Raw genomic sequence first — 21,068 nt, 5'->3', positions numbered from 1 at the left:
CTCTGCAGGTCATTCACAAGGTCCCCCCGTGTGGTTCTGGGATTTTTGCTCACCGTTCTTGTGATCATTTTGACCCCACGGGGTGAGATCTTGCGTGGAGCCCAGATCGAGGGAGATTATCAGTGGTCTTGTATGTCTTCCATTTCCTAATAATTGCTCCCACAGTTGATTTCTTCAAACCAAGCTGCTTACCTATTGCAGATTCAGTCTTCCCAGCCTGGTGGAGGTCTACAATTTTGTTTCTGGTGTCCTTTGACAGCTCTTTGGTCTTGGCCATAGTGGAGTTTGGAGTGTGACTGTTTGAGGTTGTGGACAGGTGTTTTTTATACTGATAACAAGTTCAAACAGGTGCCATTAATACAGGTAACGAGTGGAAGACAGAGGAGCCTCTTAAAGAAGAAGTTACAGGTCTGTGAGAGCCAGAAATCTTGCTTGTTTGTAGGTGACCAAATACTTATTTTCCACCATAATTTGCAAATAAATTCATTAAAAAACCTACAATGTGATTTTCTGGATTTTACCCCCTCATTTTGTCTGTCATAGTTGAAGTCTACCTATGATGAAAATTACAGGCCTCATCTTTTTAAGTGGGAGAACTTGCCCAATTGGTGGCTGACTAAATACTTTTTTGCCCCACTGTATAGGGTTGCAAAGCTCCCTCTAAATTACCAGTTACCGGAATCTTCAGTCATTTTGGTAAGTAACAGGTAATCTATGGCAACTTTGGTCATTTATACTTAAATAACTTTTTCATATATTGTATACATGTTTCTATATGTGCCCATATTGTCCATGAGCTTCTAGTGGATAGACTGTCAGGTTCAAGAGAAAATAGCTCTTCCAACTGTCTTTTTTTCACAACTGCCATCAGTTTGGTCCTAAAACATGTACAACAAAGACAAAATAAAATAAAAGGTGTGCAAAAAAAGAACACTGAAACCCACAATGGTATTCAATAAATTAATGGTTTATATATTTAGGATTATGTTATACAGCTTTAAAAAAAAAAGATTTGATTTTTGTAAAAAAGTAATAATATTTATATATTTTAAAGACGTGATAAAGCCACAGAGGGACAGAGATAATTACAGACAGCTGTGATTACCTGGAGTACCCAAAAAAAGCAATAAATGTAATGATAAAATTGCATATATTCCTTAAAAGTTAACAAAATGAATGGTAGTTTACTGGTAAACTTTGAATGTTTCCAGTAATATACCCTCCCCTTTGCAACTCTGTGGGTGACTCTGTGGGTGACTCTGTGGGTGACTCTGTGGGTGACTCTGTGGGTGACTCTGTGGGTGACTCTGTGGGTGACTCTGTGGGTGACTCTGTGGGTGACTCTGTGGGTGACTCTGTGGGTGACTCTGTGGGTGACTCGGCTACAGCTGCTAAACACCGAAAGGCATGGGATGTAACGATTCACCAATATGTATCGGTCCACGATTCAAAATGTTTAAGATACAAATGGCCGGTTCACGTTGTATTACATTTTCTACCTTCTCAAAATCGAATCTCTTGTAACAACTGATGAGTCCTCTCCTTCAGTTTCGAACTGCATGTAAGTGCGTTAACAGCCATTGATCCAACATATGTAATTTGCTAGGTAGGCTACTGTTATCTATACTCTGTTGAAAATTGTTTCACCTTAATAAAAAAGTAAACTACCGGAGAAATGTCATCAGGCTAATAGCCTACCGCCTTAAGGGGGCTTACAATATATTTAATTTGCAGTCACTTTAACTCAATTAACCGGTGCCCCCACACATTGACTCTGTACCGGTACGCCCTGTATATAGTCTCGCTTTGTTATTTTACTGCTGCTCTTCAATTATTTGTTATTTATTTTTTTTAGGTATTTTTCTTAACTGCATTGTTGGTTAAGGGCTTGTAAGTAAGCATTTCACTGTAAGGTTGTATTTAGCGCATGTGACAAATAACATTTGATATGATTTTGATCGTTCAGGTTCACTGTCAGCAATAGTTTAGGTAGTTTTGCTTTAAACAGTCAGTCTATATGGCCATTATTAGATAGAGTAAAGTTGATCATTTCACAACGAGGACATCACTTTTGCGAGAGCCCTGCATGGCCGAAGACAGAGAACACCACTGCTTAAACTTCGAAAAATTCAAAACCATTAGATTATGAGATACAGAAATCTAAAGTTGTCCTAGTGCAGTCAGTAAGTATTTTGAACCCTTCTCTTTTTCCACATTTTGTTACGTTACAGCCTTGTACTAAAATGGATTCAAATTTAAAAATCCTCTTGTCTACACACAATCCCCAATAATGACGAAGCAAAAACAGTTTATACATTGTTAAAAAATTTATTTAAAAAAACGGAAATATCTTATTTACATAAGTATTCAAAATTGAGCTCAGGTGCATCCTGTTTCCATTGATCATCCTTGAGATGTTTCAACAACTGTAGTACATTCAATTGATTGGCCATGATTTGGAAAGGTAATGTAAGGTGCCACAGTTGACAGTGCATGTCAGAGAAAAAACCAATCCATGAGGTCGAAGGAATTGTCCGTAGACCACCGAGACAGGATTGTGTCGAGGCACAGATCTGGGTAAGGGTACCAAAACATTTCTACAGCATTGAAGGTCCCCAAGAACACAGTGGCCTCCATCACTCTTAAATAAAATAAGTTTGGAACCAGCAAGACTCTGGCTGCTGTGCCAAACTGAGCTATCGGGGTAGAAAGTCCTTGGTCATGCAGGTGACCAAGAACCCAATGGTCACTCTGACAGAGCTCCAGATTTCCTCTGGGGAGATGGTTGTCCTTATGGAAAGTTATCCCATCTCTGCAGCACTCCACAAATCAGGCATTTATGGTAGAGTGGCCAGATGGAAGCCACTCTTCAATAAAAGGCACATGACAGCCTGCTTGGAGTTTGCCAAAAGGCACCTAAAGGACTCAGACCATGAAAAACAAGTTTCTCTGGTCTGATGAAACCAAGATTGAACTCTTTGGCCTGAATGCCAAGCGTTACGCCTGGAGGAAACCTGTGCAGCATCACTCCCCATCCAACCTGACAGAGCTTGAGAGGATCTGCAGAGAAGAATGGGAGAAACTCCCCAAAAACAGGTGTGCCAAGCTTATAGAGTCATACCAAAGAAGACTCAAGGCTGTAATCGCTGCCAACGGTGCTTCAACAAAGTACTGAGTACTCATGTAAATGTGATATTTCATTATACATTTTTTTGGCAAACATTTCTAAAAACCTGTTTTTGCTTTGTCATTATGGGATATTATGTGTAGATTGAGGAGGGTGATTTAAAAAAAATCAATTTTAGAATAAGGCTGTAGCGCAACAAAATGTTGAATAAGTCAAGGGGTCAGAATACTGTTAATTAGTGGGTGATTGCAGAACCAGTGGGGTGGCAAAAAACATAGTAGGTTACATTGCCCCCCCCCAATCTGATATAGATTAGGGGGGGCAATAGATACTAGATAGTCTCCCTTACGGCTCAGCTCAGGTGCTTACATAGTGCATACACCACAGATATTCACACACACAAATGTCAGCTCAGAGGCCCAGCTCATGAGCTCCATCAGCAGCAGATTTTTCTTTAGAATGGAAAATGTATGCATTTATGCAACAAATGTTAGTTAAATTCGGTACAGTCCATCAGTCCAGTTTGCGGGTAGAGTACTGTACTTTCCTAAATGTTTTGGGATTTCCCCATTCTACTCAGCGTATGACATTTTAACCACAACAAGACAACACAGATATAACAAAAACCTGGCTTTCCATGGGAACACAACAGTTAGAGCAAATTAAAGTAAGACAACTGAGATTGTCGCCTATGATTCAAAAAAGTAAACTATTTCATCTAACATATCCAGGAAATGCATAATTTATATGTTGATGGTAACCTGTCAAAAATAGGACCCAGAATTATCAGGTGTATTTTTGCCTCTTCAGAGAACTTGCAGAATCTTTGACCATATTGATCTATTATTCACAACATGAGCAAGTGCGAACTAAAAAAAAAACACTTAGCTAGATTGCTAACTCTAACTATGATAGTGTTTCTATATAGCCATGTAGGCTACTTGATTAATCTAATCAGTAAATGTAGGCTACTCCAAAAACTTTCCAGTGCTAGGCCTAGGCTACTTGATAGGCTTATTCACTGCGAATGGCGTGCTCTGCGGGCACATCAAAACCATAGGCTACCACACCCTACTCCGGTTGTAAAATGGTGCCATGAACGCAATATTAAAAGGGGAGAACTAAATTATATACTCACAGAAAGATATGACACCTCACTATAACTAATACAGTAGTTGCTGTGAAAACTGTATTTTTCTCCGCAATTGCATTTTGCGCAACGGTCATATGGTTGTGCTTCTCACGATGCATCTCCCCCTTCTCCGTGAGCAGCGGGGGAAGGGGTGTGAGTGGCTCGCTCATACAGCAGCCGACAGCGAAACAAGAACAGGCAGACACTTTCATGGCAGGAATTAACATAATGCACAGGCCATTACTGTTGAACAAATAATGGTTTTAGAACAATCTACAAGAACGTTGGGAAACTAAAATCACATAAAATTACAAAACGTATGCTAAATGCGTCAGTAAGAAGGCAATGTGTGTCTAATTTTCGGTTTATCATCCCAGCGCTACCATCATGCCCCAAAACCTACCCACAAAAAAATCCTGCGTCGTCATCATCATCATCATGATCCCACATTCAATTACCGCACCTAAACTAGATGTGGTCTGTGAGTTGGTGCATTGCAGGAAGATCAACCATCCCTGTTCTGAGCTCTGACCTTACAAGTTTCAGGGTTCTCCCCAAAGAATGCAAGAGAGGCGTTGCTCCACTTTGTGTAAAAAAAAAAAAAAAAATTTTGCTCTGGATTGAAAAAAATGGCAGTTACAAGGTGTACAAAAACGCAAAAATCTCTTGAGTCCAAAAGGGGGACACAGGCCTTCGGTCCTCCCCCCAGCCCTTCATAAAACTCAAAAAATAAAAAGGCTGTCAGGGTTAATTCCATTTAAATTCCTGTCAATTCAAGGTCTATACTGAAACTATACTAGTTCCAATTCTGGTTTACTTAAAGGACTAGAACTGAAATTGACCCCAACCCTGTGTGTGTGTGTGTGTGAGAGAGATCAGAGATGGGTTAGTGGTTAGCCATCACTGGGGTTTTGGCAGGGCTTGTGTGTGTTGCTGTAATGGTTTATGCAGGTCCCTGGTAAGAAACAGACTATCCCATTCCTTGGAAATCTCTGGTCTCTGGAGTGTTTCAGGATGTGGGAGGTTGTTTCAGGATGTGGGAGGTTGTTTGTGTGTGTGTGTGTGTGTGTGTGTGTGTGTGTGTGTGTGTGTGTGTGTGTGTGTGGTACATTTGGCATCATCTGGCTGCTGGTGGAACCCAGTGTTCCCATGCCTCATCTTGCCTCTACCCTTCCTGTCCTTGCCCCTCCCAGGCTACTACGTCACAAGGCCAGTGTGTTGGAGACAGAGTACAAAGACACAGCAAAGTGGAGCAACGTGCCATACCATAAATTATTGATCATGAGGGGTTTTAGTTTAGAACTCTGGCCAGTTGCACACACCAGTGTGTGGACCTCACTTGAACTAACCACATTCCTGATGAGTCACCTTTCTGAGAAGTTAGCAGTTAACCAAGCACATGATCACTGCCAAGGCCTCCCTTGAGGAAACACACCCACACACTGACTGACCTCTGTATGGGATGACAACAGGAAAGAGGAATTTTAACTTGTCTGCTACTTGACTTCCCACTCGGGTCAAAGCACCACCCAAAACATTTAATTGAACGTTTCTTATAACAGAGTACAAACTTCCTGAATATAATGCTAGACATGTTACAGGACAGAGCTGCTGCTGATGACCGAATAGCAGCCTGCATTAAGAGACAAAGATCCACATAACTCCCTTGCGGAAAGCAGATTGGGACAGTGGTGGCTTTGGTACCATGCAACTTTAAAGGAGGGAGAAGCTGGGGCTCCTCTGGCAATACATTTGGGTGGTACAGACAGTGTGTGTTGTACAGTGTGTGTGCTCAACTGAGGTGGAGGTACAAAAGAGGTTGACCGGGACAGACAATAGGACCAAGCAGCAGTAGCAGCAGACATAAGAAAGAAACTGATAGGCCCCTCCGCAAAGAACAGGGTCGTTCGTGTTCATTGGGGCACGCAGAAAACATTTTAAAATCTCCTCATTGGACATAATGGACAAATCCAGGACAGTTCCCTCCCTGTTATAAACAGAAGAACACCACCCAGCTCCTAGACACAGGAGGACAGATATTGGGGAGGTGTCTGTGGCAAGTACAGACTGACAGGTCAGGGACAGACAGGAGGGCTCCCTCTACAGGGACAGAGTGTAGCAATGTGTTCGTTAGGTAGCTAGCCACAACAACAGGCTGGGCCGGGATGGAGATGGAGTGTTTTCTGGGACTAGGAATCTGCCGACGTATACCAGCACACACAAACATAACCACCAGATGGTTCACAACAGCCAGGCAACAACAATCAGGGAATCCAGGGACACACACACAGTACAAAGTACACAATTTATCCCCACTGTGTGCTATTGCTCCACTATTGGGTCTAGTCTAGTGTGATTACTTAAACCCTCAACTAACTGCTGACTGAACCTATTTGACCAGATAAGATGCAGAGCAAACACGATTAGCTCAGGCAAAGATGCCACACAAGTCCTGTTGGTTTTCACCAGGTTTTACTGCAGTTTCCCATGTTTGAAGAGATGTTTATTTAGCCCCCCCCCTCCCCTTTACACATATGTTGCATCCCAAATGGCACCCTATTCCTTATGTATTGCACTACTTATGACCAGTTCAAAAGTAGCGCACTATAGGGAATAGGGTGCCATTTGAGACGTGTTCCCTAATTAGGTCTACTTGGGTCCATTCTCACCTTCCTACTTCACATAAGTGACAGCAAAACGTTTGGTTTCAATTGGCAACAGGAAACTTTTCAGACTGGTAGTCCAACAGACAATTGACATGTACATGTCAAAAATACTAATCTCACCAGGAATAGAAGTGGCTAATCGAGAAGCTGACAAAGCCGCTGACCAATGCTTGATGGCTGACCAATGCTTGATGGCCGACCAATGCTTGATGGCCAAAACACATCCATTGTGATTAAACTGTTTGGTCACTGGGGGGGGGCTCAGTCTTGGTGCATTACACGACCACACTTCAAAAGAAAACAGCATAAATACATAAATCGCTCTGATTCTTTCCTGTTGCGGTCCAAAGGGCAACAACACCAGGGCCCGTATTCACAAAAAGTCTCAGGAGTCGGAGCGCTGCTGTGCTGATCTAGGATCAGTTTTCGATTATATGGATGGGGGGGACCTTATCCGAGATCAGCACTGTCTCCTACTCTGATGTACTTTGTAAATATGACTCAGCAGATGCAGATTCCAACAAGAGTTGTGACTTCTTGCCTACCGATGTGCGTGTCTTACCACATACCCCCTACCGCTCTGGGCTCTGGAACAACAGTTGACCTGGACATAGATCACCACAGACTGCCGAGGAATGTTGGGAGAGAGGGGAGGAGGCGGCTCTGGTTATCAAGGGGCCTAGTCGTAGCCAGGAAATCAGGATCTATCAGTGACTATCACTTGAAAAGGGAAATCTTGTCCTAAACGGCACCCTATTCCCTATATAGTGCACTACTTTTTGACTAGCGTCATAGGGAATAGGGTGCCATTTGAGGGACACACACCTCATGTCAGGTTACAAAATAGATGTACTGTATCTACTAGGCTAATCTATTCCATCTAGAAAGTAAATAATCATTCACGTTTTCCTCCCGAGTGGCGCAGCGATCTAAGGCACTGCATCTCAGTGCTCGCGGCGTCACTACAGAGACAAGTGTTCAAATCCAGGCTGTATCACAACCGGCCGTGATTGGGAGTCTCATAGGGCGGCACACAATTGGCCCAGCGTCGTCCAGGTTTGGCCGGTTTAGGTCGTCATTGTAAATAAGAATTTGTTCTAAACTGATTTGCCTAGTTAAATAAAAGGTCAAATAAAACATTTAAACACCTGGGGAGGGGAGGTAGCTGCAGCCAGTAGGAAAGTAGGCCAGAGGATCCCACTCTACACAACAGTGCAGTAAGAGACATGCAGCTACAGGTAGGTCCCAAATGGCAAAAAAAAAAGTGGACTACATGTGCCTAGAGAAGTGGCCACAAAGAAAGTTGATGTTTTAAACTGCAAAACACATTTTTACATAGTTATTCCACAAAAATTCCTTATGTGAATTCACAACGCAGCGGTGCTGCTGCCAGCATTGGTTTGGGTCTTATGTTTCAGATGGTTAAGCATTGCACCTGTACAGCAGTCGGCAGTCAAAAGTACTCATCATTCTGGAATTTCATATTTGGACACAAACTGTAGTTAGTTATTTATGCCACAAAAATCTGAAACATTGGATAAATAAACTATTGGTTTGATGATGTTGAGGGAAATACACAGCCTACAGACTAATGGGTCTAGCCTATTTCATTTTAACTCTTTCCGTCTAAAGTATGTTGTGCGTCAGACAGTGGAGTGAACCGTCACATCTTCACCCAGTCCGTAATGGGCACAGCATGCTTTCGGTCAGCCTGGCCAGGATTTAGGCTACGTCTTTGTCCCAAATAACGCCCCATTCCCTACATCAGGGATCGTCAACTAGATTCAGCCGGGGGACCATTTTTGTATTGAGCGGATGGTTAAGGGTCCAGAACATAATTACAAATAATTTGTATACTGCAAATTGACCACAAGAAGCCCAAACATATGTAATATTTGACTAAAACAATTATTTCAAACCTTGTTAATTGCTGAATTAAAATCAATTGGAGGTGATTTCCTGGTGTTTTTATTTCCAACAATGAAAATGCAACAACAATATTTGGAAACTTGGGGGGCCAAATTAAAACCACTCGCAGACCACCAGTTGGGGAATCCTGCCTTATATATGGAACTACTGTGGACCAGGGAGGCAGTGCCATTTGGGAGGCAAACTGCCTCACCTCTCACGTCAGCTCTCACCTACATGCATGCAGGCTCATGCACGCATCTGGCATGCCATTCATGGAACCTAAACCCACTTTTTTGAGGGAGCCAATCTGAGTCAGAAGCATGCGTAATGTCTGACTGTTCAAAGTCCTCCTTCTCTCTACTGGCTGTGTGTGCTGTGGGGCTCTGTAGAGGCAAGCAGGCTTCCTCTGAGTGACTCAACACCACACACACGCATGCGCACACACGTGGGTTGGGCAATATTTGGGGAGACCTATTGGAATAGGTCTGATATGCTACTCCAAATATTGCAGATATCTGATATTATCATTGTGCATTGTTGATGACAAAAATAATTCCACTGTGCTTATTTATGATAGTATAGTTGCCTTCTCATTAAAAAAATACACGTATGACAAAAAAAGAGGCTTTATTCATTTAGACTTCATATTGATACACACTGATAAAACTGCACAGTTTTGATTTGTCAAGTTCAAATATCACCAATACTCAATATTATCATATAGTATATCAGCCAACCCTAACACACGCACTGCTGCTGGTGACAAGCCTACATTAACCAGGTTGGGTGTGTGTGGTCGAAGTCACAGAACACTGTGGTGAAACACTCATCTCTGACTTTGCATCTAGGTGCACCAAACACACAGGGTGGTGCTCAACAGGACAAAAAGTTTCAATACACAAAATAATCTGTTAAAAGTGGACAAAAAGCCAGGACAAAGGGGTGAGGAGAACACACACCAAGACTGGAGAGAAGAGAGTGATAACACTCACATACGATTCACTGAGTCACTTTGTAAACAAAACACAGAGAACTGGAGATAAAGGAACCCCCTTGCTATCTTTCTCCTCCCTCCCTTCCTCACAGGCTGAACTCACAGGGCCGATTCATTCACCAAGGCATTTCCAGGAATCAGGATACATTACCCCCAGAAAATAGCCCTGCTGCCACAAATACAACCCACTCTCTCTGTAACCCCCCCACACCTATCACCCTTCAGGAGAGTTACTGGCAGAATGGTGGCAAACAATGCAATCCTCCGAAACCAATGATTTCCACAGGCTTTCAACTAATAGGCTACTTCAGAGAAAATGACACATTGATAGGTCATATTTGATGTCCACAAACAAAGACCTCTCTCTGTAAACTGGAGATTTCCCTTTCAGTTCCACATTTTAGATTAGGTGGCCTTAATAGAGTACAAATGTAAGTTGTAGGCTTAGTTTATGTACACTGAATAAAATTTACAAAAACGCAACCTATGAAGTGTTGGTCCCATGTTTCATGAGCTGAAATTAAAAGATCCTAGAAATGTTGCATACGCACATAAAGCTTATTTCTCTCAGATTTTTTGCACAAATTTGCTTACATCCCTGTTAGCATTTTTACTCTGCCAAGATAAGATAATCTATCCACTTGATAGGGGTGGCATATCAAGAAGCTGATTAAACAGCATGATCATTACAGAGGTGCACCTTGTGCTGGGAACAATAAAAGGTAACTAAAAGGTTTAGTTTTGTCACAACACAATGCCACAAATGTCAAATGTTGAGGGAGCGTGCAATTGGCATGCTGACTGCAGGAATGTCCACCAGAGCTGTTGCCAGATAATTTAATGTTCATTTCTCTTACGGTAGAGAATTTGTTAGCACGTCCAACCGGCCTCACAACCGCAGACTACTTGTATGGCGTTGGGTTGGCAACCAGTTTGCTGATGTCAACGTTGTGAACAGAGTGCCCCATGGTAGCAGTGGAGTTATAAGCAGGTATAAGCTAAGGACAACAATGACCAACAGATGCATGTGTGTTCCCAGTTACGTGAAATCCATAAGTTTAGGGCCCAATGAATGTATTTAAATTGACTGATTTCCTCTTATCAACTGTAGCTCAGTAAAATCTTGAATGGGAAACACGAGGGAATATATATATATATATATATTTTTTTTTTTAAATCTCTATCTGCCAAACGTTACCTTTTCACAGAGACAGAAGAATAATGTGCAATTTTTTCCAAGAGCGCATCCAGAGTCTGAAAATCCAGCAGATCGTTAGACTTAGCATGCATCTTGTAATCCATCTAGAAGCTTCCCTCAACACAAAGCAAAAAAAGAAAACAGGAGAAGTTTGGCTCCCTTTCTCTCCTTTTCCCACAAACACAGGAAGAGAGAAATGGGTTCTTTTCAAGGTTCCAATATAAATCAGTTTCACAAAATCCATAAACAATAATCCACACACGATTAATCCATAGATCCAGGTTTAAGTGAGGGGTATTCCTTGAAAAAAAACACAAAAAACAGAAAAGGGCCAGGGAGCGGGGTAAGATTGAGCCTGTTGAGGCCTGGCTGGAGCCGGCTGGCTGAGTTAGCTGTGTGTGCCGGTCTCCTTCGCTCGACCCCCTCCCCCTCTCAGCAGCAATACAACGGCCCAGTAGCCACAGGCTCCTCGCCCCATTGTGTGTCCACCCCGGGCCTCCCCCCTCACAAGCAGTAAGAGTGCGAAAGGAAGGAGAGGGCTCCGGTAAAAAAAAAAAATATCCAGGAGAGCTTGCTTCTTTCCTTTCTCTCGTAGCTCTTCTCTCTCTCAAACACACACACACAGCAAGCGGCGTGCTGTGGTTATTCAACACCGAAAATGGCTCGGCTGTTTCGCTTCCTCATTGAGCGCTAGTCTCAGCCCACAGCTTGTTACCCCTCCCTCTCCCTCCACCCCTCCCTTTTCTTTTCCCCCATCAATAGCTTGAGGTCCCTCCCTCTCTCTCTCCCTCCCTCCACACCTTTGGCACACCACCCTTCTTCCCTCCCTCCTTCCATAACACCCTGCCCCTCCCCCACTTGCTGTTCTCCTTTCGGGCTGATCTTGTGAACCAAAGCCTGCTTACCCCCACCAAACCAAGGGCTACCTTATCTATTGCTCTCGCTCCTTCCCCCTACATCCCTCCCTCCCTCACCACCACACTGCTGCTGCACGCGCACACTCACGCAGCACGTCTAGACTAGGCCAAAACAAAAGCATCCACGCCGGCCAGGCTTTTGTCAATGCAGAGAGAGAAAGAAAAGAAACAACGAAAGGGAGAGAGAGATATGTAAGACAGTGCTATCAGAAGGGGAGGATCGAGCTATCCATTCCTTCTTCACAAGGCCAGCGGGACTGCTAAATTGCAAATAACACATTTTAGGATGGTAAACATTCAGAGTAAACTTAAGCGAGATAAAGTATGTAGCATAAGAACACAGTGTAAACCGTGGCAAAATGTGTAGAATTGCAACAAATTAGCTTTACAACAACCAACATTTTGTCTCCGCGGCCAATAGGAAGGCCTATAAAAACATTGGTCAAAGACGGCGCAGTTGGCTGAAATAAATCCTGCTTGAAACAGTGGATATTCATCTCCCACAAACTGATATCAACTCAGACACGGGGGAGAAATTTGGCACGAGACAGGCTGTTCAAACATACTGCCCAACAATATACTGTGGAATAATAGAATTCCCACACAAGTTAACAGAAAGGCATCCCTTGCTTTACGAACATAATAAAACACTTGTCAGCAAGTAGTCATTTCATTCAAGGCTGTGTGCGTTTGCGGGAGAGAGTGTGACACACACAGCTACAGCGTTCCCCAGAAGACAATTAATAATCCCCCCCCCCCCCCCCCCCCGTAAATCAGCCAGCCATCTGTCTCCAGAAACAGTGATTCACCTCATCATGACCCATTAAAATGACACCAACTACTGTCTTACCAAATAACATGATGACAAGAGACCACGTCACATACAACTGGAGAGAGAAAGCAAGAGAGAAAATTAAGGGAGGGCATGACAGAAAGAGTGACAGAGCAGAAGTAAAGGGAGAGATCACCCATGTCCAGAGAGATAGATTGCAGGAGAGAGAGAGAGAATGAAGCCTGCTGTGCTGTAATTAAGACCGGGTGTCTGAGGGTACAGTAGTACCAGGGTTTCAGTTATGAAAATGTGGCACCAGACACTTGACCAGCAACATTTTAATTTACAGGACATTTGAGAAATTTACCGGACCCAGTAGCCCGATTAGGGTGTCCACCCTAATCAGAATGACAGAAATCACATTTAGATTATGGTGATTCATCTTAACAGAACATTCAAGTCGAGGATGCAAGGATGTGTGTCCTTTCCTTGCACCTTGAAGATGTTAGAATAACTGACCACATTTACTTTTCCTCTCCTTTCCAACAAGACTTGTAAGGAACAGAAAAATCACTAGCCTATGCATTGGCAAAGCCTGAGTTGTTTGGTGAAGCAAATTTTCCCCATAAAAATGCATCTTTATAATAAAGCATTCCATGAATCATCACATTTGCAGACTGATGTAAGATAGCCTACTATTAATAATGTGATGAGTAGATTAGATTACCGGGTAGATTACTGGGTAGCCAGGTGCTGACACTGACCAACAGATCAGTAAAAATGACGTTGTCCATGTAATAGGCCTACGAGAAGGGGAGACAAACTGTGGCACTGACCCAACAATGAGAGTGAAGATGTGCTGTGCGCACTCATGCACTCCGCTGGCCTACTGTTGTTCGCTCAATTAAGTTTTTTTGATGTGTCCTTTTTTTTAGTTTAGTGTATTTTCTTTACAACAATAGCCGTTTGCTTTCCAAACTATGTTATCCCGCAATTTAATTTGGAAATATTGCCATATGCCTGGCTGGGCCTATACTTTTCACTGACAGGTGCAACTCAATAATATATTTGCAGCACCAATTGCGTGCACTGCCTTTCCTTCCGATAGTAAGCAATGTGACTGTAGGCAGGCTAGGGGAAGCTAATGATCCTCTGTGGCCAAATCATGTTTTATTAGCCTATTATGAATAATTGTATTTATTTTGGTATAGACAAGAGTATGTCAACTATGTAAAGTTTTCTACTATGGTGGATAGTAGGTTGACATATTCTATTGGTCAGCTTGTCGAGAAAGAAATAGCCTAAACAGACTCTGGGACGGTAGATCCCAAATTCATACAACCAGTTGGTCTAAGCTTCATAAAAATTAAAAAGCAAATCATATTTTTTTTTCTTCTTTTCTCTGACATGTGGCCTGTGCCAATTGTATTTATCGTCTTTTTCATTATTTTTAAATGGGCAAAAGCCGGTTATTAACAGCTAACGAAAACCCTGAGTAGTAGACTGAGCTCAACCAACTGAACGACACCTTTACCTCATGGCTCTGATGCACAGATCAAGGCTCTGTTCAGGGGGGTGCAACGTCACAGAACAAATGTTCAGGTAGAAATGTATTGTGTGGAACAGATATCGGTGTCTGTCAGACCATTTGTTCACTGTTCAATTGACCTAAATCACGTGATTAATGTGTGTTATGCAAGAGCAAGCGAGAGAGAGAAAGAGAGAGTTTGGGAAAGAGAGAGCGAGAGGCAAAGAAAGAGATGGAAAGCGAGATAGGGAGAGAAAGAGAGCACGGTTACATGCACACAATAATACGATTGTGGAGAATCAAATTCAAATATTAATTCAATTAAAACATTTACATGCTTTGCAAGAAGAACAATCTCTCTAATAATCCTGTTTATATGACATCTGAAATCAGGCTACCTGATGGGACTTGTGATCAAAGCAGAAAATCAGCAACCCAATTGTTGTTTTACCACAGTTAGTGACCATTTCATTTTTGCAAATACTAATTTGATTCTGAATTTGGACATATAAAGCTTGCGCTACCGGTGTTGGCACATGCACAGATCAATCAAGTGCACTAAACACACACACTTTAAAGGGGCAGTGCAGTTTTAAAAAAACATGGTTTTTGTTTTTTTATTTCTACATCGAGGTTGAAATAACAGTCTGAAATTGTGAAAATTATGATATGCCATTTTGTGTAAGATGCTTGGAGGAAAAAAAAAGCTTGGAATTTCAGGCTTTTCGTGTGGGATGGAACTTTTGTTCCACATCATTACATCACAATGTGATCGGATTATAATAGACCAATGACTGTTCTTCTGAGTAAGGGGATGGGCTCTAGACCATCCTATCAGCCAATCAGGGCTGTGTGTGTGTGTGTGTGTGTATATATATCTTCATATTTGTTTCTTAACACCTACACAATTAGACTGCGCATTTCAATGGTCAAAGGAGAATCGGGTAGCGCTGGGCGATACATCAAATTAATTCAAATGTATGTTTAGCGTGATATTCCAAATGCCTGGATCGCAAGAATCAAGCTCGAGATGTATTTTTGGTCACATCTCCACCTGTGCCATGTGCTTCTCAATCTGAGAAATAAGGTAGGCCACTTGATTTCAACATCTGAACCAAGTGGACAGGCTAGTATGCTGTTCAAACAGTTGAGGACGGACAGAAGGGTGTGTTCATAACAATTCAACTGTTCTACCTTGTCAGTTAGCAAATAGATCCAAGTTGGCTAAACTTGAAATAGAAAGATTAGCTGGTTGCTCACTAGCACGTGGGTTTGTGCTTGAGAGATTGATTTTGAGACCTGTGTTAATGTTCTATAATGCCTGCAGTGCTACAACAAGTTAGCCATTATTAGTGAATGTGCATTATGCATGGTTCTGCTTAACTTTATAACAAAATGGGCATTTTCATTACTTGAAAAAGACTTGAAAGTCAGATCAGTGATTATTGCATTTTAAAAAAGCAGGTTGAACTTTTTATAAAATAATGAAGCTATTATGGTTGCGGGTGGCTTAGATTTAGCCTAGGCTACACAAAGTGGTAGACAAACACACGCAGACACAGACAGGGGCATTCCTGTGCTTTTGCCACTTCAGCAAGTTGAAGGAAAATATGTATCACTGACGCATTTCGTTCATGTCTTATGACAATCTTTGGCAAATGAATGGATTTTCTAATCAATTCAATACATTTAGTTGATTTTCCCACTAAGTTCATTCAATTTTGCTGAGCACTGATTTCTATAATGTTGTCTAGCCTTGATCAGTGAGAGATGTGTCAGATCTGATTTCACACATACAGCCAGTGTAGGGGTGTCTCAAATGGCACCCTATATAGTGTACTACTTTGACCAGGGCCCATAGAGTTCTGGTCAAAAGTAGTGCACTACACAAAGATTATGGTAACATAGGGCTCTGGACAAAAGTATACACCGGTCCAAAGTAATGCACTTTAGAGATTAGGGTGCCATTTCAAACACCCCCTAGGACACCTTCTGTACTACAGACACTGTCTTCCTAGCAGCACAGCACGCCCCACCCCCTCCTCCCAGACTATCCACGTGCCATACACACCCCTACCCAGGGACAATACAGCAGCTGCCAGAGTGACAAAGCTCCAGATTCATAGAGGCTGGGGCTACGTCCCAAATGGCACCCTATTGCTTTGGACCTGGGCAAAAGCTGTGCCTTCGGAAAGTATTCAGACTCCTTGACTTTTTCCATATTTTGTTAAGTTACAGCCTTATTCTAAAAAATGTATTAAATAAATAAAAAATCCTCAGCAATCTACAAACAATACCCCAGATGGTCACTGCTCAATTATGTGCGCACCACACAAACAGACACACAGGACTAATGTTGATATCGCCCTACCTTACTGAGCACTTACTGCAACATTCAGTCATGGATGGGAGAGGGGAGGAGGGGGCTGCCTGGGTCTGGCTTCCTGCATTATTAGGGAGGATGGGATGGGGGGGGTTGGGTTAGAAGGCAGGAGAGGCAGAGACAGCGGAGGCACACACACTCGGGCACACACACACACACAATTCAAATGTTATTTGTCAGATGTGTCGAATACAACGGTAGACTTTACAGTGAAATGCTTGCTATGAGCACTTATCAACAATGCAGAGCAAAAATTATTTAAAAAGTCACACAAGAAGAATTAAACACCATCTCTCGCACACAGAGGAGATGAGTGGGCCAGGAGGAGGAAGTGCCTTCAGACTTCAGAGGCCATTAATCATGTGGGCAACAGAGCAGCCAAAACCAACAGGGACCCCAGTCGAGGAGAGAGAAGGGACAGCCAGCCAATCTGCTGGCTCTGGGTGTGTGTGTTTTTACATGCAACAACAATCAGTGGTTTTATTGGACAAATGCAGTTATTAGCCTAGTGCCTCCCTGTTTCACTTCAATTTGAAACGCTTTCTCCCTGAACACGATCCAGTACACATTACACACACGGCCAGGGAAGCTATACTTTTCCCTCAGTCAGTTCCAGAGGAAAATATACTAGTACGCTAGATGATAAACTTACATGTGTATCTCTGCGTGGAGGTCCTTAATCGAGAGTGCATTTCCTCTCCGGCCTCATTCAGCAAAGAGGTGCCACGTGGCCCGGCCCGTCACCTGATCCAGAGAAGAGTCCCCTTAGGCACACTGCTGATGAGGAAAAGGGGAGTACACCTGGGAAAAGGACAGAGAGGACAGTCCATGAGAACACGAGCGAGAGAGAGGGAAGCAAACTCTCAAACATGACACACGCACAAAGACCCTAGGGTCTAGACCAGTGGTTCTTAACCTTGTTGGAGGTACTGAACCCCACCAGTTTCATATGCGCATTCACCGAACCCTTCTTAATTGGAAATTTTCAAATTCAAATCATAGGTATATATTTTACTGGTGCACAAAATGAACCGTGCATCAACATCACTGTGTTCAAAGAACAAAATCATCAAAACATGATTTTCACACAAAAACAAAAACATAATAATGAATATTTACTGCAAATTAGTGTGACTTCTGCTGTTGCCTTTCAGAGACCAGTTCAGAAATGCGCTGCTTCACCTTGGCAAGTGCCACTCTCATGTCATTTTCGCAACAAAGTCTGTTCCTTTTCTTCGTTTTTATGTCCAGCATCCTCGAAAAGGATTGCTCGCAAAGATATGTTGTAACAAACGGTATGAAAATCTCCAGAGCTTTCTTAGCAATAACAGGGTACGTTACCATTTGTTGACACCAAAATGTTGAAAGCGTTGTTGTTCTGAAGAGTTGCTGTTGAACCTGGCTCTGCTGAATTTCATCGAGGTATTCATCATTGACATCTGTTGTCTCAACACTAAACGTGAACGGCTGTCTCACCCATGCTGGATATGACTCTCTTGTAGGGAAGTATCCGTTGAGAGACTTTGCAAGCCCATCTAAGTGCGTGGCAATTGCTTGCTTCAGTTCCGCGGGTACAGAAATGTCTCCGATTCCAGATACATCTTCGATCTTACTTACACAGTCGTCCAGCAGGGGAAAGTTTGCGAAGTTATCGTTCTCTGTTCATCATTTCCATAACTGTAGCTTTTTTTGAAAAGCCTTCAGGTTTTCCTCCGCTTCGATGATGTTGACTCCACCACCCTGCATCTTTTAATTGAGATGATTGAGAGCTGCGAAGATATCAGCCATGTACGCTAAAATGAGAATGAACTCAGAATTTTTGAAGCAATCTGCATGACAATGTTGGTGCTCTTGCAAAAACAGGGCTAATTCCACACGCACGGCAAAAACACGATTCAGCACCTGTCCCCGGGATAACCACCAAACGTTAGAATGGTACAGAAGTACCTCGAATTCAGAGCCCATTTCTTTACACAGCTCACTGAAGATGCGGTGCCTCAGAGCACTAGTTCGCACATAGTTCACGCATTCCACTACAATTTTTAATACTTCTGCCAGTTTTGTAGGCAAGGTTTTTGTTGCCTACGCATGCCTGTGCAGAATACAATGCGTAACAATGATGTGTGGTGCATCGGCTTTCACTAGCGCACCAAAACCAGACTTTCTTCCCAGCATGACTGGAGCTCCGTCCGAACAAACTGCAGAAACCATATCCCATGAAAGTTTGTTGTCTTTGAAGAAGTCATCCACAAGTTTCTTCACATCGGCTGCCTTAGTTGTTGTTGTAAGAGGCTTACAAAAGAAAAAAAAATCTTCCTTTATCACGGCGTCTTTCACATGGAGCACGAATACAGCAAGCTGGCTTAGATTGGAAACGTCTGTGGTCTCGTCGAGTTGAAGGCTGAATTTTGCCGGGCTTGAAATCAGATCTGCAACTACTTGAGCCAAGATGTCTTTGCTCATGTCCTCTATTCTGTCGCTGATGGTGTCATTTGAAAGAGGAATTGGGGATAACTTAACTTCAGCCTCTTTTCCCAGCATGATATTCTCCATCTTCAACACAGCTGGTTTTCTGAGTGTTTCACCAATGGTGTGTGGTTTGCCCTGCTTTGCGATCAGGTAAGCAACTTCGTACGATGCTGTGAGGATCGGTTTGTTGATGGGTACAAAGCTGAGAACAGGCAGAGTAGCCTTTTCATCGAATCTGGCTCTCTTCACCTTGAATTCAGCGAGCGTTGTGTTCTTGTATTTTCCATCTCCATGCAGCTTAAGGAAGTGTTCTCTTAGTTTTGCCGGTGCTAGATTAGAATTGCTCAACTTGGCATTGCAAATCATGCAGTTAGGACGCTGACTCCCATCACGTTCCGTTATACATGTGAATCCATATTGTACATATTCGTCTGACCACTTTCTTTTTTTGCTCGACATAGTAAATATGAAGGAATTAAAATATTAAGACAGAAATCACAAGACGTACCATCACAAGTCGACTACTGAGCGCACCAAATTCCCTGCAGCACAGATAGGCCAAGCGATGTAGCGTGATCACCTGCAGCCAATGATGGCCAAGCGGGGCGTGTCATCACGAATCATATGAGTTGGATGTGTGTCTTGACCTCCGCCGAACCCCTGAGACTGACTCACCGAACCCCTGGGGTACAATCGAACCCAGGTTAAGAACCACTGGTCTAGACAAATCTGGGTCGCATTCAGGAAGGTGCAACGTACATGGCAGATAGAAATGTCACCACTAGAGCTGACATGATTCACCCGCTACAGGTAAGAGGCATGTGTGTTACTCTAATATATAATATTTACGCCTACATCTGATTCTCAACGAACCTAAAAGTTGTTTCATGCTGAACGCAGCCCAGTGCTACATTCTCTGGTCCTGGCATTGGCACACATGATGCAATCAGACTGCTGTTTTTAGGAAAGGTGTGAAAGGGGGAGTCATGCAATCTCCATAGAGAAACATTGGCAAAGAGCTCAGTGACTTTCAACGTGGCACAAGTCAGTTCAACAAATTTCTGCCCTGCTAGAGCTGCTTTTAGTCAACTGTAAGTGCTGTTATTGTGAAGTGGAAACGCCTAGGAGCAACAACGGCTCAGCCATGAAATGGTAGGCCACACAAGCTCACAGAACAGTACTGCAGAGTGCAAAAATAAATAAATAAATATATAACAGCACTTACAGTTGACTAAAAGCACCCGAGAGCAACACTCACTTCCGAGTTCCAAACTGCCTCTGGAAGCAACGTAAGCACAAGAACTGTTCGTCGGGAGCTTCATGAGATGAGTTTCCATGATCGAGCAGACGCACACAAGCCTAAGACCACCATGCCCAATGCCAAGCATTGGCTGGAGTGGTATAAAGCTCGCCATCATTAGACTCTGGAGCAGTGGAAATGCGTTCTCTGGAGTGATGAGAACGCTACCTGTCCAAATGCATTGTGCCAACTGTAAAATTTGTCAGAGGAGGATTAATGGTCTGGAGCTGTTTTTCATGTTTCGGGCTAGGCCTGTTAGTTCCAGTGAAGGGAAATCTTAACGCTACAGAATACAATGATGGTCTAGACGATTCTTTGCTTCCAACTTTGTGGAAGGCTCTTTTCTGTTTCAGCATGACAATGCCCCCAAGCACAAAGCGAAGTCCATACAAAAATGGTTTGTCGAGATTGGTGTGGAAGAACTTGACTGGCATCCACATAGCCCTGACCTCAACCCCATCGAACACCTTTGAGATGAATTGGACCACCAACTGAGAGCCAGACCTAATCGCCCAACCTCACTAACGCTTGTGGCTGAATGGAAGCAAGTCCCCGCAGCAATATCTAGAGGAAAGCCTTCCCAGAAGAGTGGAAGCTGTTATAGCAGCAAAGGGGTGGACCAACTTCATAATAATGTTCATGATTTTGGAATGAGATGTTCGACAAGCAGG

At 43.0% G+C, this 21,068-nt stretch overlaps 1 protein-coding gene across 10 annotated transcripts in view; it reads right to left on the bottom strand.

The window, feature by feature from the left end:
- The window catches only part of LOC110485141 (bromodomain-containing protein 4), a 57,522-nt gene that overhangs the window by 32,807 nt on the left and 3,647 nt on the right, over positions 1-21,068 (bottom strand). For 3 of the 10 annotated variants that reach the window (XM_036940745.1, XM_036940746.1, XM_036940747.1), the window contains exons 2-3: positions 17,281-17,429; positions 16,617-16,689 (exon numbers count right to left, since the gene is read on the bottom strand). In XM_036940745.1, the coding sequence (XP_036796640.1) occupies positions 16,617-16,648 (32 nt within the window). In that variant the 5' untranslated portion in view covers positions 16,649-16,689; positions 17,281-17,429. Of the gene's footprint in view, positions 1-11,028; positions 11,728-16,616; positions 16,690-17,280; positions 17,430-21,068 lie in introns of those variants that run through there. The other 7 variants (XM_036940741.1, XM_036940743.1, XM_036940744.1 and 4 more) reach the window with 4 other exon arrangements.

This window comes from Oncorhynchus mykiss, chromosome 13, assembly GCF_013265735.2.
Source record: "Oncorhynchus mykiss isolate Arlee chromosome 13, USDA_OmykA_1.1, whole genome shotgun sequence".
NCBI lineage: Eukaryota > Metazoa > Chordata > Actinopteri > Salmoniformes > Salmonidae > Oncorhynchus > Oncorhynchus mykiss.
The sequence above is the reverse complement of the archived record's forward strand: the minus strand, read 5'-3'. Positions and strand labels throughout refer to the sequence as shown.